The sequence below is a fragment of the Sander lucioperca genome, chromosome 10 (genome assembly GCF_008315115.2).
Source record: "Sander lucioperca isolate FBNREF2018 chromosome 10, SLUC_FBN_1.2, whole genome shotgun sequence".
Classification (NCBI taxonomy): domain Eukaryota; kingdom Metazoa; phylum Chordata; class Actinopteri; order Perciformes; family Percidae; genus Sander; species Sander lucioperca.
Genome location: NC_050182.1, coordinates 14,424,175 through 14,452,131, shown reverse-complemented (window position 1 = coordinate 14,452,131; position 27,957 = coordinate 14,424,175). Strand labels below are relative to the sequence as shown.

Sequence of the window (27,957 nt, the reverse complement as noted above, 5' to 3'; positions counted from 1 at the left end):
GAGTAACTGGCTGTGGGGGTGGAGGGCAAGGAAAGAAGAGTTAATGAAAAGTACAGTATCAAGGCTGCCTTGCCTAGAAACACAGTGCACCTAATCACGGGTTGAATCACACGTTAAACTTGAACGGAGTTTATTCTGAAGAAATGTTCCAGTCTTGCGTAACCATGATCCTTATCTGGGCAACCCGCCTTCAATGCTGGGTCTGCTCACAGATCTGCATGATAATGTATTCCAGGATCCTTTTTCCACAGTCAGCACATCTATAAAACATCATTTAATACCTCTTCAGTATTTCAATTGTGTGAGGTTCAAAGTAATTTGCAGATGCAGAGTTCTTTCACAGGAATGTGATTTGGTTTTCCTCGGTTCTTGTTATTTTAGACCTCAGATCTTTTGGATACAAAACCCCTATTATTTTATAAAAGAAGGTGCTACAGCTTTCCTGCCCTTTTACTGCTTTTAGTGCTCCTGATAACAACCCTCAGTCACACTGGTATTTCCACCGCAAAGTGTGACAGACTGTCATAACATGCGCCTTGCTATTCTCTCCTCCGGCTCCATTAAATTGTTGTAGGAGCAGTTATGCCACTTTATGCAGTGCACTCCTAAGCAAACATATTTCCCACAAACATCAACTCCTACCGTAGGCTCACTCATGCAGCAGTAGCCAGGGACACAAAAATAAATGAAAACACTTCCCTTCTGCTCTCCACAGACGTTTTGGTAAAATAGAGGCACACCACACAAAAGAAAGCTTTTAATTGCTTCCACAGCGTGATCTGCAGTGATCATCTCGCACACAACCACTTGCACCAGCACAGATCGTTATACCAAAGTGTTGACTCATAATATCAAGAAAAGTTGCAAGATGCCCTGATGAAGAGACATACATCTGCTTTAGATGTGTGCTAACAGAATAATGAAAAAAATAGCACAGGGGTAGATTTGAAATAGAGGGGGAAATAAGAAAACTAAACATTTCAATCTGTAAATCCTATAAATCACTTTGGAAAAAAACATGCAATAGGATTATGTTTTTTCCCATATCAGAGAGCTCTATAAAACAATTATGGATGGATGAGGCCTTCAACAATATTAATAAATGTGCCAGTATTGTTATCATCAACTGCAACTGTGGCTAAACAGGTTTCAAAACTTAAAATCATATTTCTCAGCAGCTAACCACACACACAAGCTAACAGCCCTTTCCCACTGAACGGCGGGAAAGCCTACTCCAATTTGGTTCAGCAGTGGGTGGACTTTGCCATCCATGCCTCCACCCCCCATTATCTAAAGTGCACAGAAGGACATGCACGCCCTGTGGGTGGGATGGCGCACACATGCATGCACATGATGCGTGCACACGCCCACAGGAGCAAACCCATACACTCACACAAGTACTCTCTGGCCTAACTTTGAATAAATGAAGCATCCACTCACACTCCAAAATGTGGCGTGCACTACCAAGGTGCTGTCTGATGTTCCACTCTTCTATAACAGCAGGCAGTAAAATGAGCTACAGCTTTTAAAGTTACAAAGTCCTTCCAAACCACTCCCTGACAAAATGAAACTATGAGCTGACTAAACAAGCTCAACAAGCACTATATTATGAGCACACTATTTACACAACAGCAGCACTGTCTATCAGTGTAACAAACAGAAAAAAAGTCTCACTGGGAGACAGAAATCTGAGTAGAACCTTACCTCGGCTGTGTGGGAACCTCTTGACTTCAGCCTGCTGAAGGGACTAAAAGTGAGAGTACAGGACCTTTCTAGAAGTTTATCTGCTGGTTTGAGTGTGTGTGTGTGTGTGTGTGTGTGTGTGTGTGTGTGTGTGTGTGTGTGTGTGTGTGTGTGTGTGTGTGAGCTGCTGTGAGTGTGTGCCATACCCCAGAGGAGTGTAGAGAAGAGGATCCGTTGAATAATGCAGTCTTGCTCTCTGCTAGTGGGTGTGTGCGCCTTTGGCTCGTGCCCTGAACTGCTCTCCTAGCTGTCGCTCACTGCACACTGTACCTACTGCTGAAGAGGGAGAGAGAGGGCGGGAGCACAAGAGAGCGGAGGAGGGTGGGGCGGCGAGGAGGAGTCAGGCTAGACAGACTGTGTACGCACTCACACAGAGCAGCTGCAGAGCTTTATCTCTCCCTGCACTGGCCCTATCTTTTCCTTTCTCATTTCAATCAGACAGAGCCCTCGCAGACAGACTGTCCTCAGCGACTGGTGCAAGTGGTCTGTCAATAAAACGCAGTGACACTGATGATACTGAACAGCTCCCAGGTGGGTGAAAGTGTGTGAGTGTGAGGATCTCCCCCTTCTCCTCCCTGCTGCTATGAAGAATACATTCCTAGTGCACTTTCCTGGTTGAAAACGGCTATGACAGTGAACTCTAAAGCAAATTCATAAAGGAAGAATATCTGTTTCAATTTTATAGAGCAAATAAAAAATCCTCTCCGCTTCGGAAGGGAGCAGAGATGACCTTGGCACACACATTACACAACATTGCAAGGTAATGAAAGTAGTTCAAAGTACATGGAAATCATTCATCACCTTAAAGCGCTGTTTTGTTGTTATCCATGGCAGAAAAATAACCTGGCAGCAAGCTCGTCCACTGAATCCAAAGAGGGAAAACTCCACAAATCCTTTGCACCATATTCCCAGTGAGTGATAGAATAATTCCCACAAGTCATCTTGAAAGTCTAAAGGTCTGACACTCAAACCCAAGTTGATTCTGGTCTTATATATTTATTTCCTCGGGGTGGAGTTAATGGAGTCACAGGTCCAATCAAGTTCTGATGCAGGGGAAAAAGACGTTTTCTGTGTGTGTATGTGTCTCCTCACCATGGAAATTGAGGTTAGTCTATTTGTGTGTGTGTGTGTGTGTGTGTGTGTGTGTGTGTGTGTGTGTGTGTGTGTTTAAACAAGGGGCAAGACAGTATCTCTGTTTTTGGGCATGGGGCAGGTCCAGTGGCTAAGGGAGTATCCTGGCTTCAGCGTGGCCTTCCAGTGGAAAGGAGCCGTCAGCCTCTGAAGCTGCCTCTGAGTCACACAGCCCTATACAAACAGCTCACTTCTTCACCATGTCCTCTCTACCTCTCTCGCTCGGTCTCTTTTTTTCTTTTTTCTTTTTACATTTTGGGTTTCCATGAAAGTCACACTAGGACAAGAATGCCTGGAATGCAGCCCAAACGTCTCTCTTCCACATTCTTTTCTACAGCTCTCCAAACCTTCTGGCCTTTTCTTGTGCTGTCTGTGTGCACAAACGCAATTCTATTGTATCACAAATGTTATCGCGTTGAAACAGGGATAATCAGGTATGACGCAAACTGGATCCCTGAAGCAGAAAGGCGCGATAATTGACATGTTGCCTAGATTATAGAACAAATCTGCAATAATGAACTTGTGCTTTCAAAACTCTGCTTATTAGCATTTGAAGACGCATCGTATGCCTTCATTACGCTTATATACTGTCAGTTTGCCATTTTAGCAGCATCTTCTACAAGAAGGGACTAACAAGGCAAAACATTACAAGGCTAAAAAAAACTAAAAAAAAAACTTGGTTCACAAACAATACAGACAAAAAAAGACAAAGATATATTTATATGGCTGCAACTAAAATTGTAAAACAAAACCAAAGATTTCAGTTTATATCACAACTGAAAAAGCAGAAGAAAAGAAAATCACAACTTAAGAAGCTGGTACCAGCAAAAAAAATTAACTTTTAAAGCAAAAGTGCAGAATGATTCATTGATTATGAAGAATAGTTGCCAATTAATGTTTTGCCAACAACTTTTGTTGTTGTAAACTAATCGATTCAGCTGTCAAATGTTCCTGTAATTTGCACTGTGATGTATTTCCAACTGTTGGATCTCTGCTGTTATTACTGTCATTGTTACTGTTATTACAACGAGAGAACGTTTTTGAAATAAGATTAAAAAAAAATAAAAAGGTTCATAATTGTTTGTAGATTACTTGGACGCTGCTTTAAATGATGAGATGTGGCAAATTCAAAAAAATAAACCATGACTTTGCAACTATCAATAAACTACTACCGATGCATTCAAGTTTTCAGTTGTTGGACAGGAGCAGGCATGACAGACTGTGATGCAACTCATGCAAACAAGTACTGAACAATGCATTTGCAGTCAGATCTCTGGCTGTCCCTGTTTCACTCCATCTTTTTTTCTGCACGGCATTCCATGCGGGAGCACAAAAACAAGGCGTGCTCATTGTGCAATCTAGAGGTTTTATTTCTCCATTATGAGCCACTTACTCGCTGCTCTCCTGGGGAAAAAAAGAGCACTGACAAATGAGGATGTCAGCATGAGAATATTTGGTGTGAAAGGGGACTCTATGTTCAGACTGCAGGCAAAAGTGGCCCAAATCTCATTTTTTTGGGGTCAAGTGACCAGGTCAGACTTCTTCAGAAGTAGTGTGAACACTCAAATCTTGCCCAGATCAGATTTTTCCAAATCAGATTTGGACCACTTCCATGTGTGGTCCTGAATCAGACCCAGGTCTGATTTTTTTCAATGCGGCCGCAGTGTGAACAACCAAGGCGGATTTGATGCAACTTTTACGTCAATCTACATCAACGTTGTCACAACTATGCGCCGGCGGGAGTTAGCCCTATAGACACAGACAGTAAAATTAAAAACTTGACTAGGCCTACAAAATGGAGAACAGTGATGGAGCAAGTCAATGGAGGGAGAGTGAGGTGTTAGACCTAATTAGTGTATGGGGAGATACTTCAATTCAATCAAAACTAGAAGGCTCATACCGTAACCGCTCCGTTTTTGAAAAAATAGCAAACGAAATGGAAGAACGAGGACACAGGAGAACGTGGCTGCAGTGTCAAAGGAAGGGTTAGCACCTGCTCATCAATGTTACAGCTGCCATTACACAAACATTTTGAAATAAAAGCGAAAATGCTTGCTTCCTCCATAACCTCCCTAACTTTAGTGCAACAGCGTGCTGTGTCTGAGGTTATTGTTATTATTCTTTTGCGCATGCGGGTCAGTTCGAAACCGCAAACAGTTCACACTGGAATCTGATATAGGCCACATTTTAAAAGCTAATGTGAACAGCCAAAGAAAAAAAAAAAAAAAATCGGATCTGAGCAAAAAATCCGAATTAAGCATTAAGACATGCAGTGTGAACGTAACCTAATCTCTAGGCTACTATAAACACCCATTCCAGTTTCAAAACCTAAGCAACAGCTCCTCTTTTTCATACCTTATCACTTCATTTCCATTTCCTGCACAGACGTACAGTGTATCTCATGTCTTTTCAGATAACGTTGCAAAACAAAGATGGATGATTTGTACAATTTAACAGTTCACAGAAGCATTCATCTTTCATTTGACAAACCACCACAGTCAGTTACTTAGAAACACGTCAACTGTCCATGAGTGGGCTTTGTATCTCAGCAGCAGCTTCGATTGTAAAGCAGTCTCCCACTCCGTTATCTCTGCTGTTCAGGAGACCATTGTTCACACAATGTGCATTAATCATTAATAACCATATCTCTTCCCAACGCACAAGTCTGTTCTTCAGACTTCTGATTGTTCTTTCTTTGCTTTTCAAAGTAAAACTAAATAATACCTTTGATATTCTGTCCTTTTATATTGTATCACAATAGTTTGTTGCTTTGCAGCCTGTGACCTATGTAAATCCATTTCTTTTTTTATCATTTTGCATAATGTGCAGGAGAAGATGTGGAATAAATATTGCTTCATCTTTGATGTTTTCTTGGGTACGCGCGTCTAAACAGATAGGAACCATGATGGAGGAAGGATTAGAAGCTTGTCTCGTTACTTCAATCAGCAACATGAGGAAGTAACTGTCCCAGGAGGAAATTGAGGAAACTGTACACGAGACAGAATACCCACACCCAGGTCAAATAATCCTACTACTGCGGGTGTAAAATGTGTGTGATGCTGCAGTGGTGAACAATCTCACCTCTGGAGCCACCTGTTTCCACCAGCACCTTTTGTCTCATCCACTCTGTATCTCCAGTTGTGTCAATAACACAATCAGTGGCGGAAAGTAACTAATTTACATCAGTACGTACAACTCTGAAGTACTTGTACTTCACTTAAATATCTGAATGTTACTTTATACTTCTACTCCATTACCTTTCAGAGATAAAATGCAGTACTTTTTATTCCGCTCTGTTTATTTGACAGCTACAATTACTTTTTAGATTAAGATTTTTACAAAACATATAATGAACATACAAATGATTCAACCACCCAACAGTATAGTTAAAATGTGTAGAACAAGCTGTTTTTCTATTTTAATCTTTTCATCTATTTATTTTAAATGTATTTTATTTTATTATGTATCATGTACTTTATTTTGTGCATTAGAGACAAGTTGTTTTTACGGTTTATATTTGTATTGTCTCATTGTCAGCATGTCCGTCATCTGTAAAGCACCTGTAAGGTAAGGGTATTTCTTCACTTAAAAGGACAGGTTCACATGTTTTCAAGTCTATCTCCTACTTAAAGTATCAAAAGTAAAAGTATTGATTGTGCAGTATAAATGTTCCCTGTCAGTGTTTAATATTATATATATATATATGATGTTTTTGAATGAATATTACTGCTGCATTAATGTTTGCATTTGACTGCTGTAAATGCTACAAACATATGATCTTATATAATAAGATGCATTGCTGTAGATTAAACTACCAAACGGTACATAAAGAAGTTTAAATTAGCACAACCTTAAACATCTACAGCTGTAAAAAATAATCCAGAAACATCATATGTAATAGTAAAACACTGACAGGGAACATTTACTCTGATACTTTAAGTCCATTTTCCTGATACATACTTTCACTTAAGTTAGGCTTTACATGCAGAACTTGTATATGTAGTATTTTTAGTGTGGTATTAGTACTTTTGTAAAGGATCTGAATACTTTTTCCTTCTACCACTTGGTGTCCATCAGTGGTGGAATGTAATTAAGTAAATGTACTCCAGTAGTGTACTTAAGAACACATTTGAGGTACATTTCAGAGAGAAATATTGTACTTTTTCTCCACTACATTAATCTGACAGCTTTAGTTACAAGTTACTTTACAAATTAAGTCTTTTGCACATCAAAATAGTTTATAAGATACAATGTTTCATTATAAATTAAACTACCCAACAATATACAGGCCTACCTAAAATGATTAGACAATTAAACACTTAGTTGACTGACATAACTGTTTGGATGGTTTCCAGTTTCTAAAATGTGAGGATTTTTCTGCATTGAGTACTTTTACTTTAAAAAAAGTACATTTCCCTGATGATACTTACATACTTTTACTTACGTAACAATTTCAATGCCGAACTTTTACTGGTAACAGAGTATTTGTACCGTGTGGTATTAGTATTTTTACTTAAGTAATCGGATCTGAATACTTCTTCCACCACTGGGGGTCCATCCTCTATGCTCCCCTCCTCATGAATGATGCTGCAGCTTTCTCCCACTGCGCCTCTCTGGCGCCCCCTGTCTGCCCTGCTGTGTGTCTTTCACCTCAAGTCATTCACAAGCACAGGGAAGATACTTGAGATACTAAGCGCCATCCACTGGCTGACACACTGAATGGAAACGTATGCTATATAACTCTCAACGTCGGTCACTGAGTTCACGAGTTAGTTCAACACCCTGTCTGCTCGTCTCCTTTAAAAAAAATAAGACCCCGAAGCACAACATAGCCTACCAGCTTGCAGCTGTTTACACTGCGACATATATTGACTCATCAGTCTTACCGTGTCTCTTTGGAAACGCTTTTCTTCAGTCGTTTAAAAACACGTCCCCTCCTTTCCACGGTCACTGTTGACCTTTCAAAATGTCGACAGTCGAGTTCATCATGATATCATCCCCTGGGCCGGTTTTTCTTTGAACAAATCTGTGAAGGAACTCCTCTGAGCCGAGCAGGCAGCCGACAGCCACCTGCAAATCAACACACTTGATTAGACTGCCAATCTCTGCTAATTACAGTGCAGCCTATAGGCGCCACCTGGCGACCATAATTAACGCTTTGGTCCGCGTCATATTGTAAATATGTGTTTAGCTGGTGGGGATTTTCAGTAAGGGCAGGTGAAATTTGTAGAAATAATAGCTATATAAAAGATATTGATATGATTTTGTAAATATGGATGATGCACAAAGATAGAGTTGGCTGTTCACATATGAAACAATTGAAATTGAAATAAAGGTCTCTACCAGGATACACATGTATAGCTACTGTATGTAGCAGTTCTTTTTTTATTTAAAACACCATAGTACTTTATAATGTGGTAATTTATTTAGGCTATTTATGTTTTGCTCTTTTGTTTCTTTGTATATGTAGCCTATGACCTGATGATACATGATGTTTTCTAAAATTGTAATGTAATTGTATGTCTTGTAATCCCAGGTGGGATGGGCCAGATGTTTGGCATGACATAAACTAACTAACTAACTAACTAACTAACTAACACTATATAGTAATCTCAGGTTTACAGAAATCTGAGCAAATTTGCCACAGATCCTAATTTTAGTCTTCTTTGCTAGAGGAAACTTTTTTTTTTCACATCCCAATTCAGATACCTGTTATCACAACATTATCAATACACCTGGCTGTCATCACCTTGAAGTGAGTAGCCTACAATAACAGTGGTATTCATTTTGTTCAGGGCCCCCCCCCCCCCCCCCCGAGGAGCTCTTGGGGCCCCCTGTGACTCCATGAACCCCACTTTGGTAATGACTGATATACTGACCTGTGTTGGATTTCACATGAATTGATAATTTAATTAAACCAGCAGCCAGGAAGCACCAAACTACTATTCCTCAAGGCAACTATACCAGCATAACTGCCACTATCAAGCTGTACAGATGGCCCAGTTCAATATTGTAGTCAGTTCAAGTCCCTGCAATCCCAAACTCATTCTAAACGCAAACAGAAAAACAACAAATTAAAAACAACTAAAGTGTGCTGCTGGCGATATTTTACAGAGCTTTTTCGCAGATCTGCTTATCATTATGTAACAGCTGAACATGATTTTTTCATGACCTATGTTACTGAGCTGTAAATGGTTTGTTTACATTCATAATGTTCATAAATTATGGAACAGGACTGTGGGTCACTTGGAGGCAGGGTGATTGCTGAGAAAACAAGGCCTGAGAATGTGCTGTGATTGTAGCCTAAAAAGAAGGTACAGACCTTCTGGGCAGTATTAGTTTGTCATCTGTAACGCTGAAATGATTGCATAACCCAACTAACAAAGATGTTCATATGTTGATGCTTTTGTACAAAACTGCACCTTTTTAAAGTGTCCTGTTAGGATGACCAAACCCACCAAAAGTACCTTAAGAACCACAACAGTATATGATTCTGACATTGTGGTAGTAATAATAATAGTTGTGTATTCAAAAAGACCAATCTCTGAATGAAATACAGTTGTGGAAGAAGTACTTAGATCATTAAATAAAAGTAGCAACACCATCATATTCAAATACAAACAAAAGTGCCACATTCAAAATTAAAAGTACCATCGGCCAAGGCACCAGTATACAACGTAAAAGTTCTCATTATGTTGAATTGACCCTTTCAGAGTGTTACGTTATCATATATATTTTATATATATTTATCAGCATTTTTATGTTTTAGCTGGTCAAGCTGGAGCTACTTTTATTTATTTAGTTAGCTGATTTTAATTGAATTTACTTTAGTTCAGTTTATTCAAAGGGGCTATCAGGGGTAGGATGAATGGTGGAGGCAGTGTGGTTAAAAATGTCTGACCATTTTCATATTTTCTGGGCTTGCCCTTTATGTTTCTCTTATTGGCAAGATATCACTCAAGAAATAATGGAAGAAATTGATTTCTCATTTGTCACATTATACCTGGGCAAAATCCCAGACGAAGTCATGGCTCAAGATAAATATCTCTTTAAAATACTACAAGGACGAATGGAGTGCAATTGTAAATGAAATAAACGGTATGGAGAAACTGACCTTTACCTTAAAACTTAGATCTGATTAATACGAAAAATACTGGAAGAAATTGACAACATATATGTGCCTATAAGCTGTAACTCATTACATATGACTTTTAAAGACCTTTTTCTTGTACATGTACTGTACAAAATTGTCTCTGGCTTCATCACAAAGCATTAAAAACAACCCAAAACAACCCTTGTTTTCCTTTATATACTATTGGACAGTTAAATTGATAACAATGAATTCAATTAGATTTAATTAATCAAATTTAATTTCAAATCTTAATCTGCAAAGTAACTGTTAAATATAGCCATCAGATAAATGTAGTGGAGAATAAAGCACCAAACCTCCCTCAGAAAGGTATCGGAGTTAAAGTGCTAAGCAGTGGTGGAAGAAGCAAGTACAGTCAGTGAAAGTAGAAATACCAAAGAAGAATTAAATGAAAATACAAATACCTCAGAATTGTACTGAAGTATATACACTTGAGTAAATGTATTTAGTTACTTTCCATCTCTGATGATAAATGTGTGACAATGACATTAATGGTTCTAAAGCTTATCTACTTCAGCTAATCGACGCATTTGATCTTTTATCTGATATGAAAAAAACTTAAATCTTAAAGTGCATAAAAGTTACATCATGAGTAATCAGGTGTCGAGTTGGTTTCTAACAAGCCATCATAATTCAGTGGCAACTTCTCCTTAATTCAAATGTGACCCAATGAGTCCTTTTACAGTGTGATACAGACCCTGTGACCTAATCCTTTAGCAGATTAAAAAAAAAATGCAATCTTTCATTCTGTACAGTAAAAGCAACATCCAAATCAATTGACTGACATGTTGTTTGTAAATGAGAAAAGAATGCCAAGATTAAAGCGACGACCAAGCAGGACTCTTGAGTTCAAAGCTTTGTGTGACGCGTGTGAGATCACCACCATACGGGAAGCAATCGGTGAGGTGAGCCTTACTCATCACTAGGCGTGTCACTGCTGTACAGCATCAATGTGATTAGAGAGACGGGGAGAGGAGGAGGAGGGGCAGAGAGTGAAAGAGATGACCTAATACCCTGTAAAAAGCAATGAAGTCATACTACCTGACTCATATTCCCAGCTGACACCAGCACTCCCAATCACAACATCCCAGTGCATGTTTGTTGTTAGAGGGTGTGTGTGTGTGTGTGTGTGTGTGTGTGTGTGTGTGTGTGTGTGTGTGTGTGTGTGTGTGTGTGCGTGCGTGTGTGTGTGTGTGTGTGTGTGTACAGCTTTATATGCATGTGAGTATTTCACAGCAGGTGAGGAGTGGCTGTACTTGTGAGAGTTTGCTGTTTTTTTCTGTTTCATCATTTTGAAATTGAACATCTTTGCGTTCTGGACAAAACAAGAAATTTAAACATGTCCCCTTGGGCTCTGGGAAACTGTGATTAGCATTTATCACTATTTTTCACCATTTATAGACTAAAATTGATATGTATTGACTAATTTGAAGAAAAAAAACTAAGATGAATACATGATGAAAATAATCGCTGTAGTGTAATCATTGTAGCCCTAAAAAAAACAGCCAAAGTTGGTGATACAACAACACTTTTAGCTGTCTCACTCACACAGACAAACCATTTTCTAAAAAATCCCAAAGCATTGTAAAAAGTGAATAAGCATACCCAATAGCAATAACAGTTTTAAATCTGTGAGCATACCATACACATTGAGCTTCAGTTTGTTTTGGTTTTAAAACTGGAGCTTAGTGTGGTGATTTTTGCTGACTTACCCCAGAGATGGAACAGAGTTTGGGACCAAAAGGCCTCATTATCTGGCTCCCTGCATGATACTCAACCTGGAGAGAAAAAAAAAATCATAAAGAAACACTCAGTTGCTTCAAGTATGATAAGGTTTTTGCATTTTAATTGTATTGTACCACCACCACCTCTCCTAACCCCCTTTATCTCTCTTTTATTAAACTATTGTTTGCTTGTTCTTTTGTTTGATTGTATCATCATTATGTGCCGTCTGTCTGTAAATACTTGTGTTGCTGCTGCCCTAGCCTGTTCTCTTAACAGTGGGGAAAGGATACAACAAATAAAAACAAACACAAATAAACAAACAAATAAAAGTAGAAAAAAAATAGAGGAGGGAAAACCCCACACAAAAAGTGGCCTCTGGATTTAATCTTCTATCTGGTCAGCTGATCCACTTCAGGGCTCTCGTCAGAATATGAGCACAAGATGTGCTATCATTTGCATGAGGTCTTACATCATCCCCGAGAGTCGCTCACTATGGCATCAGCACGTGGTGCTTAGCCAACATGTCCCTTTGTGCTCGCAGAAGCCTCATTCAAGTGACAGCGGGGCACCAGAAAAGTCTTGAAAAGGACATCTGGCCATGGAAGTCAAAGGGATGTCCTTTAGGGATTTTTAGCCATGTCTGTACAGACGATTAAGCCTGTCCTCTTTGAGAGAGACAAATACTGTCCATAGGTGAAAGCGATATTTGCATGGGCTCTTGGACAAAGAGGTTGGTATGTGTCTCTGCGGCACAGTAAACCACAGCATCTCCCCAAAGATGCCACTCAGCCTTTCAACGAGGGAAAAAAAAAAGAGAAAGCACTACTGTGACGAGCAGATGGTCAAGATCATTGAGGGTTTTTTATGTACAAGTAACATGACCTCAGCCCTCTGCGTTTCACAAGTATCCCGCAGCTAACACACACATGCACACAAGTGTGCAAATGACAATTGTAGCCCACAGCTATAGACAGCGAGGTCTGAATGGAAACCAGACCTGCTGTGGTCCATTCAGAGCACAGAGACGGTTTAGTTCAGGGTCACAAAAGTTATGTGGTACAACAGCATCACCTATCACCACACTCACACATCCAAGCAGAGAGGGGTGTGTCGAAGGGTGAAAAACACTATCCCAGATCCATGCTTTTTATTGATTGGGGCTCTGGACTCCCACCGGACCCCGTTTAATGGAAATCCAGACGGCCTCTTGGACACACTGGCATACTCAGTGCACCACTGAGAGGCTGGCCCTTATGGGTGGCTTGTCCCCATCCCAACCACGCTCTCACCCAATCCTCATGCCTCTCCACTGGGTGGGGTGGGGGGATTGAGGGCAGACCTCCTGAGCCCACCCTCTGGTCCTTTATGCATCACGCAATCCTGTTCTCCTCCTGCTGCTGTTTTGTATCCATGTTATTGGGTGGAGTGGGGATGTTTTAATCCTGGACTCATACCAGGAGTCTCCCGGTGAGTTCTCTTCTGCAACACACCCTTAGGGAACGAACCCCTTTCTGACTGGCACCCAGAGAGTGCGTCTAGACTGTGATTATGCATGGAAATACACTTGCTCTATCTTTCTGGTACCATTTTATCACGTTTCTATTTTCAGAACCTGGTGTTTGATTTGTGATTGAATTGTTGCTCCATTCTGTGTTATTAAAAGGCAGAAGGCCTTCTCACAAGAAATGCTAAAATATTCATACTGAATCTCACATGCCATGCTCAGTCTGTCATATAAGCCAAAATGGAAGACTGTGTGTGTTTTGTCATTATAGTTGTAACACAGTTACAGTGTAGGAAAACACCACATATGATGGGGAATAATATATTGAATTTAATGAAGGGGTTAAAATGCACAAGTTATCTACAGAGTGAATTAAACAACTCCCTTGGGATCACAAAGCAAACACATCAAGAGATTTCACAGACATTTCATCTAACAGCAATTTAGATATCAGTGAATATAAAGTTCAGTGTTTCCCTAAACACATGTAGGATGTGTAAAGATATGTATTTTCTGGTTGGGTGGAGACATAAAAACTAACAAATAGTAAAGCAGTGGAGCATCTTATGTTTTCTCAAACATCCTCAGAGTTCACCTTGTCATTCAGGTAGCCTTACGCAACACATGCTCACTGTACATCCCTTCATGCATATGCACAGATGGTAACGACAGGCTAAGCTTGAGTTAGACTGACACTTTAAGGAAGCTGAAAACATGGACATCATCTTTTGCTCAGCACTGTGTGGCAATTTATATATGCCAGGTCCGATGTTTCCTCAAAGCTTTATTCATGGTGGTGACCCACGTGTAATTAATTAAAAAGTCAAAATCAGTATGCCTATTTCAGATTTTAAAAAAACCCACTATATTTCCTTCTGATCTTATTTATGTATTTTAGATAAATGTAGGCTACATTTCCAGATTTGAATGACAATTAATGGAAGTTGCAGGTACTTTGCTACCTGTTTGAAACCTAAAAAATATCAGTATATTTTATTAATAGTATTATGATTATTATTATCATTGCTGCAGTTTGAGTCTTTGTGTAGTAGCCTACTACAACCATGCCGTCAGGCGTGGTTTCTGTCGAGGACATCTTGGGGAGTCTATAAGCGAAACAAACGGTTCTTTGTTCACCGGGGCTGCTGCAAAACCCTTGTTTTTGTTTTTTTTTTAACGGGAAATGTGCGAGGGCTTTTCTGATGTTCCCCCGCTGCATAGGTTCTGCAACGCCTGTCTGACAACTCCCTTTCTCTTCTCCTCCTCGTATACAGCCACCCCCCCCCCCCCCCCCACTCGCCCCACCAGACACCCTCTTTCCCCCCTATACATAACATCCTCATGCGCAACGGCGCCGGAGACAAAAACGCGGTGACCTGCTGCAAAGCACGGCTACACAGAGGTGGGCGGACCCCTCCCCCCCCAAAATGTCATAAACTCCTTTACTCCCAAAAAATCATATCAGATGGTCCACGATCCCCCTCATAAAATGCAGGAGCTGTTCGTTGTTTTTGTTGTTGCTGCTTTTTTTTTAATATCTTAATGATAAAGTTGACATCATCATTTCAGCAGCACAACTAGACGACCATGTGCGCACTGTACTTGCATCTTTTGATACGCAACTGTTTACATCCTGGATGGCTATTCTTACATAAGTCGCCGAAATGCGGTTTTCAGGCTACACTGCAGCTCTAGAGCTGTGAACGAGTCTGCGTTAACACGAGTGCGGCGCGGGAGGTAAACGATGAGGTATTTTCTTCTTTTCTATAGGTGACGGCAGGCAGCCTGATTTGGGATGCCACGGGCACGGGAACCTGAGACGGAATGGTAGGCTACAACGGGAGGGCGGCTCGTTTTGTCTCGGCGAGGAGTGGAGCTGTGTAAACCAGACTGGGTGGAGCAACACATCGCCCGCCCCATCTATCGTGCAGACGGCCTTGTGTCCCGTTTGCCTGGAGCTCGAAGAGAGACTACTGTACTGAAAGTCTGGCGGACAGAGAGAGAGGGGGCCGGTCTATGGGAGGGACTAGCGCAAAGGGGGGATTTGGAAGGAGGAGGGGGCGAGGAGGAGGCGGCACGGGTGCTGTTTCTCCAGTCTCTTTCCCCTGTCTTTGTCTCACACACTCTTTTGTTAGCCATGCCTAGCCTGCTGGTTCTAGCAGGGATCATGGAGAAAAATGGGGGCTACGCCGGGGATCTGGCCGGCTCCGGCTTCGGAGGCGAAGGTCTCCTTGTGCCGCCCGACGAGGAGGAAGACGACTCCCGTGCCCTCAGGGTCGCGCTGGGCCAGTTGTCTCTGCTGGGGCTTGGGGAAGGCGAGGACGGCGGCGGAGCCCCAACAACAGGAGTACAGGACCGGAGTAACAATAACAACAACCACCACAACCACACGAACAACGTCGGAGGTGGCGGAGACACGGCGATTCTGCAAGGGAAAAGCAAGTTGTGCGCCCTGTATGAGAGCTCCTCAAGTGAGACGAAAGGACGAGGCTGCAACATAACAGAATGCGTCCCAGTGCCCAGCTCTGAACATGTGGCCGAAATAGTGGGGAGACAAGGTAAACCGCTGGCTTGCAAATTATTTCCCTCCAAACTTGTGCTTTTATCCCGCTAACAGTGCTGCATTATCCCGCCGTGGTTTCCCGTGTGCTTTGTTTTTTGTTCTCTAACTGTTACCTGGTGCTATTTGACAAAGAAAAGGGAGTGGTGTGTGTGTGCTCGCGTGTTTTTTTTTTTTTTTTTTACTCCCCCGAGACATCAGCCTCCCACTTTTTTTCAGCTAGCAAGTTCTCGTGCACTCATCATTACACTCATACATTGAAACAAGTCGGTCGCTTGTTGGTGTTTATTTAGCCTTTGAGTGAATTTGCACAGAGGCACGAGAGAGCCCCGTTTCCTCCTGGGCGAATTATTCTACATCCACGCCATCAATGTCAGCGCACAGACACACACACACTGGAGCAGGGAGAGCACTTGCTTCCTTTGTCGTCTGAGACGCGCCAGACTGTTCAAAAAAGGCAACGTGCAGCTGGCGAAGAGAGGAATGTCTTACACTTTGAATTCATGGCTAAGAAAATAACGAAACATACACATTTGGTCTCAACGGTGGACGATGTTTTGCCTCTTTCCAGGTTTATTCAGGTCGTTGTTTATGTTGCGCACTGCCCCAGTGACACAATAGAGCAAGCGTGGTCCACTTGTTTTTTTTCTTCAAATGAGGGGAGTTGGAAAGTTCAGTTCCAGACACGGTTCAGATTATGCCCGTTTTTCCTACAGTTGAAGTTTTTTTTTTTTATTGAACAAAGACCTGAAGTTTAATGACAGCAGCTGTCAAACAAAGGTGTGAAAGTCGGGGGTGGGTGAGGGGAGGGGCGCATTTAAGACAGTGTTGCTGCTCTGCACACGGGATGGCCTTAAAGGGTGACTCAGCGAGAAGTTGCACCAGGAGGTGGGAGTCCTTTTTTTTAAAAGAAAAAAAACATATTTGCAGTAAAGATGTAGTCAGGTGACAATATTTATGCACAGTCGAGCTTGAACCTAAGTTTGTTTTAAAGCCAGAAGTAGATTTTTCATCTTGAGCTTGGTGGTGGTGTTTATGAGGCTGCACCCATTAACTGTTGTGATGAATGCATGGGTGAAAGGGGCAAAACAGACAGGGACGGAAGGGCAGTATAGTATCTAAAAGCTGAATGGCAGTCACGCCTTGGAGCTCAACACAAGGGGCTCCTCATGAGCGCCACTTCACTGCACACTCTCAATACCACATGGTTGCCTGTCAGGAGAGGGAGAAATTGGGGGTTTGGATTGAGAGAAGTACAAAGACTGCAGGGTGGGTAAGGTAGCATCAGCAAATCCTAATTTATCTTGCAACGAAAACAAACAGGTTTGAATAATGTGACACAATGGTTAAGATGAGTTGAGATGGTTTCTTTTTCTTTTCTGCTGTGGTAATGTGGATTTAGTTTGTGCTGCTAAGTGCCCCTTGTCTCCCATTGCGGATCCTGTTCTTTACTCCGAAGTGTAAGTTTTGAATTTTAATGGGGTAACTGAAGACAGCCGGAGGGTGGATCCAGTGAGCACAAGTACAGCGAGAGGGCCCTTTTGCATTGGCCCGAGAAGAAGTGCTGATTTGGGGGGATTTGAGATGAGCTGCTTTTGATTCAGGCCCTTCGTTTGTTGGCGCTACGTACACACCCCCTTCTTCTCGGCACCGTGCATCACAGCACGCTTGGTGAATCTGGCAAACAGAGCATCCTGCCATGAAGAAAGGGTTGGATATGATTGTTTTCTCCTGTCAAAGTCACAGGCATTGATTCCCAAGGATGCTCTTGTACCTTCCTCCTGAGCTCCACGGATCAAGGCTGGCTTTGTTTTGAATCACAGGCACCTCTTACAACACAGTTCAACAGTTGCAAAAATAAATGCACCTCCAGCGGCCTTAATTTCTGGTAGCGTTGACTTAATCTTTGCCTATTTTGCTTGCAGATAATTCTTTAATTGAGACATTAATTTGGACTAATTAAAAGGTGCAATGTAGTTCGAGAAAAGGAATTTGGCAATTGCTTTTTGATCCCCGTGGCACAAACCGGTCTATTAGCCTAATACCAAGCAATGGCCACAAAGGGCATTTTAAGATTCTGGGTATGAGCAATTCTAAACCGTCACAGTATAACTATCCTTCTGTCTGTACCTCTGGTCCCTGAGAAGTAAGTGTTCCTGAACAAAGTAGGCCTATTTGGTAGCAGAAGCGACATTTGTCTTCACACTTAAGGTGTCTTTGAACCTTTTGATACCCGCTGCTGTGATTTTCAGATAGGTAATGCAATGATTTGTGTGATCTGAAGCACCTGGAGTCTGGTAAGATGTGCTCAGATTTGTTCACTGAATAGATAGCCTGATAGTTCTTGTTTGCCCAAAGACTCTAGGCACGTTGGAGCCGTCAATATATGTGGATATCTTAATATGGGAGCTGCCTGAATTTCTGAATGACAATTGACCCGAGGAATGCTCGATGCATTCTTCATGGAGTGTAATATGAACACAGTCTTACCATGGTCCTCTTACCCTCAAATGTACCTGAAAATTGTCCGAAACAGTTACTAATTTACTGTATGTCCTGTTCTGTTTCATTACAATGTCGGGTAATTTGTCATGAAATAACATTAACCTGCACTCTCTCACATGAAGACTCTGCCTTAAAAGCATTTAATAGAGTAAAATATAACATATAAAAATCTGATTTAAAAAAAAACAGGGCAGATGTAGAGCAATAAATGGCCCCAAAACAAAGCATGTGTGAGTTGACTGTATTGCATTGTAAGTTCAAGGAGAGGTCAGGAAGTGATTACATCTGCTGTAGCTCTTACAGCCCTCCAAAACAGTCACGTCGATGCTGGCCAATACCTCTGCACCATCCATGTATCTCAGTAGGATGTGTGTCTGATTTAGAACTAATAAATAAGTGCACTGAATAAGTACACTAATGCTTAAGTGCTGGAAACCTCATAAATCATGGTAATTACTGTGTATCCTTTGCCAGTAGAAACCTGCAACATATTAAGTTAAACTGCTCACAATTTGGTAAATAAATCAGAGTTTAGAGGATTTATGATGGCGCAGGTTGATAACAAAGTGTGTTTTCACCTTTTAACTTGATTCGCGTGTCACAAAATGTAACTGATGTATCATATTTACTTATTTTAAAATGTGTGTTGTTGACTCTGCAGGTTGCAAGATCAAAGCCCTGCGGGCCAAGACCAACACCTACATCAAAACCCCCGTTAGAGGAGAGGAGCCTGTGTTCTTAATCACTGGCCGGAAGGAGGATGTTGCACTGGCCCGCCGTGAAATCATCTCTGCTGCAGAGCACTTCTCCATGCTCCGGGCATCCCGCAACAAGCTGGGAGTGTCCTTTAGCGGCTCCCCGCCCACACCTTTGCCAGGTCAGACCACCATTCAGGTGAGAGTGCCATACCGTGTCGTGGGGCTGGTAGTGGGGCCTAAAGGCTCCACCATCAAACGCATCCAGCAGCAAACCTGTACTTACATCGTCACTCCCAGTCGAGACCGCGACCCTGTCTTTGAAATCACAGGGTCACCCAGCAACGCCGAGCGGGCCCGCGAGGAGATTGAAGCACACATCGCCTTCCGAACAGGAGGCCTGCACGACCACAATAATGAGAATGACTGTCTGGGGCCGAATGGTGGAAGCAGCCCAGCGGGCAGCAGCGGTGGTCTGGAGAGCCGGCTACAGCAGGTGTGGGGGCTGCAGGGGGGCCAGCGCAAGCCTCTCACCAGCAGCTACCGCCAGAACTTCTCAGATGCCATGGTTGGAGGGGGAGGAGGAGGAGGTGAGGGAGGGGGAATCTACAACAAGAGCAACTTCTCCAGCTCCGGGGAGAAGCCTTGCTCTTATTTTGGATCAGAGGGTACCCAGAGCTGGGGTGATCCCGACTACCCCAAACAGGTGGCCTTCTACGCCCAGCAGCGGTCCAAGAGCTTTGGAGGCCTCCCACTCCCCCTGACCAGACTCTCCCCTGGCTTATCCGAGTCCTGCGGAGGTGGAAGCAACAACAACTCTTCAGTCACCAGCATTGTGCCCGTATCCGGCTCACCTCATGCCCAGGCCCGCCGCGCCCACAGTGAGCCCACCTCAGCCGGCGAGGGTTTCCCAGGCCGTCTGCCAGTGCCGGACTCGCCACCGGCCACTGTGCGGGACTGCATGACCTGCTTTGAAAGCAAAGTGACGGCTGCCTTGGTGCCCTGTGGCCATAACCTCTTCTGCATGGAGTGTGCCATCCGAATCTGTGAGCTCAACCACCCGGAGTGCCCAGTGTGCCACACCCAGGTCACACAGGCCATCCGAATATTCTCTTAAGGAACCACATCAGTTTTTATCATTAGTTTTGTCAGTGTTCGTTCAATAATTATTTACTGTTATTATGATTATTATTATTATAAAACACATTTTTGTTTTTCAGAAAATTTACAAACAATCAAGCAGATATTTTAGAAGGCACTGCTTGCTTTACTAAAAAGTATAAGAAATATTTTTGTTTTTCTTTTATATATATATATGCATATATATTTTATAAAAGTTTTGTTTATAAGAGAAGTATAGTACCTTGCATTTTCAGTTTTTTTGACTGCTGCTGTTTTTCATTCATGAATCACAGTGTAGGCAGAGGTAGACAGTAATGTGAACATTTTATTATTCAAATTTTTTATTTTACCATGAAGTGGGTTTATATGGAAGGAAGAAGATGATTGTTGAGGTACCTAATCTGCACCTGACTGACCCAGAAAGTTAATGTTGTTATCAGAAGGAAAAAAACAGAATTTCCATTGCACCTTACAATCATCTTGGTCTAAAATAGGATTTGTAATCGTACCTTGACATTTTGGGAGCTGATGTGAAGGTGAATTCTGCTTTTTCAGTTTTTACTGTGATTGTGGTTTGATATAATTGGCCCAAATAGATATTCATTTTAGCTTAATGAAAATGTGAATAGATTGGTTCAAGTCAAAGCCTTGTAAACTTTACAAGAAAACAAAAGACAGCCCCCTTATTTCATTTTTACACCTTAGTCTTATACACCAGATTGATGCTACAAATAGGACATTGCATCATTTATTTATGCTAATTGGTTACATTTTGTTGGTATCATCATTCACAGGGATAGATGAAAGTTGTAAGAAGTATCAGTAACCAGTTTCCAGTAACCATTGGTTACACTTTGGTCACTGCAGTTTGTTGAAAAGATTCAGCAATGCTTGCTCCTCGTGGCACTTGAAAAGCATGTGGTTGGCTTAAAGCACTGATTTAATTTGAGGCCGAAAGCCTTGGAATTCATCCAGTTGGCTAGTTCTCGATATCTGTCTCCCCAATGGACTTGTTTCAAAGCCACCTTAACCATGCTTTATTGTCTTGTGTGGTCATTTGGCCACAGTCGCTGAACGATATAGGACACTGCAAGAGCTCCAGTCAACAAGCATTTCAACGTAGACAGTGTAAATAAAGAGGAGAATTGGTATGTGGACAGAAGCCGAGTAAAACATTTCCTGAATCAGCAGCAGACTCCGATTTAAAATAGTTTACACTGTAAAATACAGAGTCTCAAATCAGTAATCCTTACTCCACGTCCCCCATTATGTGTGAGCTCCGAGGGGCCAGCTGTCTCCCCTGCAATTAGCAAAGCTGTACAGGAGCAGGTGTTTCATGGCACACTGTAGCTGTGACCCCAAGTTGGAGGTCTCGCCTAGCACCCTTTCTTTCTCTCTTTTCTTTGGGAGTGGCTTTTATGTCTCCCCCTGCTTACAGTTTGATCGTTTGCTTTCGAAGGCCTCTCTGACTGGGGCGTATTGTCTGGGCCCGGTAGCGGCGTGGGCTGCAGAGTGCTCGGACACGGCCTGGTTCTACTCATTGATAATTAGGCAAATGGGTTGGTCCAGGTGCGGACCGTGTGGGGACTCTGGAGCTGTATGAGGGGTACGACAGGGTCCCGCAGCGAGCCCCATACTTCCCCGCCTCACTGTTACAAGCACAGAGGGGGCTGGATGGTCGGGATGCAGCTGGGCGAATAGGACCCCCTCCTTCCACTCCCTCTTGCCCCTTCCTCCCCCCTTTTCCTCTCCTTTTCTGCTGCTCTGAGCTATCCCTACTGGGGAGAGGGGGCCTCTTTTGTCCCAAAACACACACACACACACACACACACACACACACACACACACACACACACACACACACACACACACACACACACACACACACACACACACACACAGAATTTGAAAGACACTAGCTGAATTTGGCAGCGCCTGTGAAATGAGGGGAGGTTTAGGAGCAAAATAAATTATCTACAGTTATCAGGAGACACCCCAGTTACCTGTTTTCAACGTTATTTTGCCGTTGATTCTTTTCCAAATTATGAAAATGTACATGTCACATACAAAAGAGAGATTGCGTGATCTCATCACACGGGGTGCAGCATTAACTCCCCCTACACTCCCCAACAGCACCATCCTGAAATTTGGATAGGGGTCCTGTTTGTGTGACAGCGCCAGTGCAGATCATGTCAGCTCGCTACTGTATGGGACACATCCTGCAGCTGCCCCTTCACTATGGACACCCGGGCTTCAGCCAATGGCAGCCCCCCCCTCGCTTTGAGCTTCCAGAATGAAATCAGACAATTGTAATTGACAGGAAAGCAGAGGAAACGCCCCATTTAACCAGCACTCATGCTGAATCAAATTACACACCCTCTGCGTCTGCCTTAGCCCCAGCCTGGGGATTTCTGAGGGCTGGAGGAGAGCGGATGGGGGTAGGGATTAAAGCTGTTGAGTGATAGGAGGGAAGGTAGTGGGGGTGAGAAAGAGAGAAGTATGTTCCAAAAAAATGAAACTGTGCAGATCTAGAAATTGTATTGATCATTCAAGTCCTGCAGCAAGTTTTGAGTTGTCTCATGTGGGCCAGTGCTGATGACAGGAAACCTTTCTTGTGTTGTATTGGAGAACTTTTCAACTCGGCTTCTGTCTCAAAAAAATGTATCAACCATTACAGATTGTGTCTTCCAGGACACAAAAGCCACTGCTTTCAAAAAACAAAGATATAAAGCAGACCACTCGCATTATGTGTGGACTGCAGGGAGAGCACCGTACTTGCAGAAAGTATCCTGAAATTTATCAGATGTAGAAATAAAGAATAGTTATGATTTTATGGATGGAGAAATTGCACAGTGGTTTGGCCTAAGCTTTCAACATCAAATTCAAGGCAGTATGACACTGTTCTTTGAACTTTTGTATTTTTGTTATTTTGTTTTCTGCCTATATATTTTTTATTCAAATATTGCCATTACTTTGGCATACAAGGTAGCAACTTTGGCCTTTTGATAGAACCGCCCCCATAAACAACTTTTAAAGTTCTTATTTTTGGAGAAAAGAATGTGAATCAAACTGCTTGGGTGGGGATAAGAGGGATTCAGGAAATTAGGCTCTTAAAACAATTACATTATAGAGTAAAGCACCTTATTACAAAACATGCGCATTTGATTAATACCAAACCGACCAGTGATGGTGAAGTACATTTCATAGAATTTGAAAGACATGCACATAAGGATTCCCTATCATTTTTTTGTATTATGGTGGTTCTTGTTGTTCTTAATACTACAGTAGTACTAGTGGTCATGTGGGAGACCTCTCATCCATTTAGTCAGTGCTAATGACTTGGTTGGGTTTTGCACTGGCTTAATGAAGAGAGGGCTTATTGGAGATTCTCCCTGTTTAGACGCTGTATAAGTTAATAAGTATTGTACTTTATGGAAAGCACTCTGAGCATCTATGTAAATACAGTAAGTGTATCAGTTATGAACATCCAAAGGCCTGCTTGAAGTGAGGTTTTGATTATTTTTTACAAGCTGAGGGTGTCATTGTCAATGTTTTAGCATATGGAATTCAAAATGTCTCTGAGTTTTAGGGAGAGTAAATCTTTTATATATGCGTCCCATCATCTGTTTTGACTATAATAGTATATTAGATAGATCCATACATTTAAGAAAAATTATTTAAACTGATTAACTTAGTATTTCATCCAAATATATAGATGATAAATTAACCAGACACTATTATAAACTGTAATAATGAATATCCTTTATGATGCCGCTGATGTATAAATCAAATCTCAAATAAAAACTGGAATGAATAGTATGTGTAATAACCCCTAATGAATAAATCAGTTTCTATGTATATTAGGATGAAAAGCAATAATAGGACTATACTGGGACAATAAACAGAGGAGCCTGCTTAGTCAGTTCTTTAAATAATATTCTATTCAGAAATTGACCTTGATTATTAGGATGATACCATTGCATTTCTGTCTCATATCTGCTTAAAATTCATTATGGATTCATGCCAGTGTAGAAACAGAGATATAATTAATTAGTAACAGTTTCAGGATAAGTAATTGTTCTTGTTGTGTTCATCAGGGTCTTAAGTCATTTTGATTGCTTAATTATTTTTATTTTTTTACGTTGAATATCAATCAGGTCCCAGGGTGGGTCAAGGATTCCTTCCCCTGAAATGATAAAACTGCAATTTCTGTGACTTAGAGGAAATCTTATCGCGCTGTAAAAGTGATCTGTCAAGTGTAAACAAACAAGAGCAGAGCATAAGCACCGAGGTCTGTCCTGTTTGTTAAAAAGCAGGAGCTGGTGATTTTGCTTATGGCAGACTGATGTCTCGAAGGCTTTGGTCAAAAACACAGCAGTGAGAAGAAGAGGGCAGGACAAACATGATATGATGTGCTGTACCAGTCACTCATGTTGATTCTTTACCCTCATTAGTCCTTAAGTTGCATACAAGGGCAGAGGTGTTACTTATAGCATATCTATTTACATAGTAATATGTTTCATGACTCTATTTTATATTTGTTTTGCATCTACTTTTTTTTTTTCATCTGTATTGTTTTTGAAAGAAAAAGGTCAGACATAGCCAAAGAACAAAACACATGAAGAGGACTTATCACTTGAGTTAACTTATTTTAGCATCAAAATCAACTTGGTTAAAGAGTTTATCAAATCAGGATTATTAAGAAATAATCTCATAGCTAGAATTACTCTGTTTACCCAAAAGTCTTAGAGGCCACTCAATCGATATCTGTGAAATGAAGGCATATCATGTTTCAGTGTTGTAAGATTAGTTTAATACTACAGAGGCGCCGGTAACAGACTTACTTCTCCCCAAAGAGATCAGCTTAAAGCACATCCTGGCACTTACACACTCCTTTGAGTAGTTTTTCTATTGTCATGGTTAGGTCAATGGGAGAAAAGCAGTCCAGTGAATGTCTTAATCGTTCTGAAAAACTTGCCTGATTTGGTTGAGTTGAGCTAAAAAAGGACTGCCCACGTATTTAAAAAATATAAAACAGACTGTAATGACAATGACAAGCCAGTGAAAATTCAGGCTGAATTCCTAATTTTTAAGACCCTCAGAGTAAACCGTGAAGGATTAGATGTTAACAAGGTGGCAGTGTGATAGCGAACAAAACAGCACTGTGGTTTTAGTTAATATCGTTTAGAGAGCCATTAACTGTATCCTTAAGTTTAACTGCATGTTAGTAAAATATAGTACAGTAGGTAAGATGTATCAGGAAAAAAAGTTAAGATCTCATAAAGAATTCATCAGCCTGATACTTGAAGTGTATAAAAAGCTTTAAGACCTTTAAGTGAACATCGGTTTAAAATCATATATTTACCGTGTAGTTTAACTAATTGATACATTAAGTTTAATTATGATTCTTAAGAATATGCTAAGGTGTAAGTTTCATTTGTCCAGCACACCCAATATGAAAAAGTTTTTAATTCAGTGGAGCAACAAAGGGGTGGAGTGTCTCAGTGACATTTGATTCATTAAGTTCTTGTTAGTATTATTTACGATATTGTATTAAGCTTACTATTATAGTAATGGTAGAAACTGTTGATGTTTTTTCTTCTCTTGATATGAAAAGGTCTTTATGCATTTATGTAGAATCCCTTTTAAGGAGTGATAGGAAATCCTTATTTTCAATGGATGCACTTAAGCAATTGTACCAACCTGTCTAAATCACACATTGAGCAAGTAATGCATTTGAATGTTTAAAAAAAAAAAACAAAAAAAAAACACAACTCAATGCACTCCTTATGCTTATTGTTTTGTCAATTTACAAGTGAGCTTTAAGTTTTTGTTTGTTTTATGGAGAGAATTTGCGGTTTTCAACGTAGACTATATTTGAGTTCTTCCACATACATTTATAGAAAGTAACTTAAAATGAATTTAAAAAAAAAAAATATTACAGTTTCTCAAATCTATTTTGCTAACATGGGTTATTATTTCATAGAAAGCAGAGGAAAAAAAAAAGTCAGTATCTGGATGTTATTTATGAAAAGTAAAAAAAAAAAAAATGAAGCAACATATTTATGAGTAACCTCAAGACATTTTGTTTTTTAATTAAAATGACAAGAAGTTAATATATTTCTAAACACAGGGAGGTCAGTTTCTACTAAGTAAAATGAGAAAAGAAGTTTAGAAGTTTTATTTATGAAAGTTATGGACGCTCACCTTTCCATGTACTTCATGCTAAATGATGTACATGGAACGAGAGTTCCCCATAGCTGAAATTTTAACTTCAGACATGCACTACTTTAACATCCGTGCATTCACAATGGAATAATTACAGAAAATAATATAATATTTTTTAGAATTTGGAGATATTTTAGTCACAGAGCATCAATTTTGTGCCTCAATTATATATTTTTCCTGCATCAGCATTCTTTGTGCAGTGCTGCTTGCTGTAACCCCTCCCCCCCCACCTTCAACTAACCCCATGTTACTGACTGAAACACATAACTCATTTCCTCTGTAATCTAAACTCGCTTTTACTTATCAAACGTATAAAACATGTTACGACTGCAATGCTTGGAATGAATGAGGCAGCTGTGACCCTCTCGCCAATGGGGCCCACACATAACTTGTACACACTTTCATTCACACATTTTCTACATCTACTACTCGGGACAGTTTGTGATCAATAGTGACAGAGCCTAATCAGCTTAGAGGAAGCCTTTTATGAGAGACTTTCCCTAATGTGTTAATTAGGTGATGTGTGCAAATCCAGTGAAGGCACCTGGGAGAGAACAGCGCACCGTGTAGTAGATCTATGTAACTTGATGCACACATATACACACAACAGGTTCATTACCGTACTAGCTTGCATGTATGTTGTATGGTCACTTAGACAGGAGAAATGGTGCAGGTCCTGTGTTATCTTTTAACATCAGTGCACTTGTTTCTCCTCTGTAGATTTTCATAGTTGGGAGTCTCTTTGGAAACTGAAAAAGTTGACATGAGTTTGGAGCCAGGCAAAGCGACCATTTCAGTCCCCACATCAAAGTTGGACTTTGTATTCTCAGTTACCTGTTGAAATGATGAAAGACTGTTTGCACCTCATATGAATTAACTTGAAGTTCCTAGTTTGTGTACGAGTTGATACAGATAAGAAAAACTTGACAAAAACACTACAATGGCACATTTTCTGCTGCACGTAAAGGATGGGGACTGAAGTGGCGCTCGCTGGTGAAACTCGCAACCTTTTCCAAAGAGGCCACTACAGTCTGACAGTTTGTCTTTGGTAGCGTTTCCAATTTTTTCCAGCACAGTAGAGGTGTTTCATACCGGTCTAATAGTGGTTGTAGTGCATTAGCTTTTGGGCCAGCATCAGCTGGCGTTAGTTTCTGGTTTCTCTGTGAACAGTGAAAGAGGGTTGCCAATGTGGCCCTCAGTGGCTGACCGTTAACTTTGATGGATGGAAAAAAAAAAAAAAAAAAAAGGAAAAAAAAAAAAAAAGTCTTTGAACTCTGTTACAGTATGCCATGCCCTTACGAGGCATGTGATATTGCAGGTTTATTTGTTATAGCACATGTTTTTTTTGTGAAATACATTTTTTTGGAGACATTTTTATTATTATTATTGTATCTGCGCCATGTTAGTTCTGGTTCTTTGTTATTTTTCCAAGATTCAAGATGTATTGTAAATGTTTCTAATAAAACAAAAATGAAATGATCTCCAATTGAAACCAATTGCATTTTTTGTTTAAAAGGATCAATTTAGCCATACAGATATGGCTAAATTGATCCTTTGATGACGACACCTATTCATATTTTAATCCCAGTGATCA

General features: G+C 41.0%; 2 protein-coding genes across 6 annotated transcripts in view; one reads left to right on the top strand and one right to left on the bottom strand.

The window, feature by feature from the left end:
• Positions 1–7,967, bottom strand: part of LOC116036134 (lamin-A) — a 40,557-nt gene extending 32,590 nt beyond the window's left edge. The window contains exons 1-3 of one of the 5 annotated variants that reach the window (XM_031279619.2): positions 7,761–7,945; positions 1,890–2,016; positions 1–10 (exon numbers count right to left, since the gene is read on the bottom strand). The exon at positions 1–10 is cut by the window's left edge and continues 370 nt beyond it. The gene's annotated coding sequence lies outside the window, so the exon portion shown is untranslated. Of the gene's footprint in view, positions 11–1,704; positions 1,848–1,889; positions 2,020–2,544; positions 2,819–7,760 lie in introns of those variants that run through there. The other 4 variants (XM_031279618.2, XM_031279621.2, XM_031279622.2 and 1 more) reach the window with 4 other exon arrangements.
• A 6,831-nt stretch (positions 7,968–14,798) lies between these two features.
• On the top strand, positions 14,799–26,185 carry mex3a (mex-3 RNA binding family member A). The gene is made up of 2 exons (XM_031279333.2): positions 14,799–15,811; positions 18,980–26,185. The coding sequence occupies exons 1-2, from the start codon at positions 15,391–15,393 to the stop codon at positions 20,128–20,130; spliced, it is 1,572 nt and encodes a 523-aa protein (XP_031135193.1). The 5' UTR covers positions 14,799–15,390; the 3' UTR covers positions 20,131–26,185.
• Positions 26,186–27,957: the final 1,772 nt, after the last annotated feature.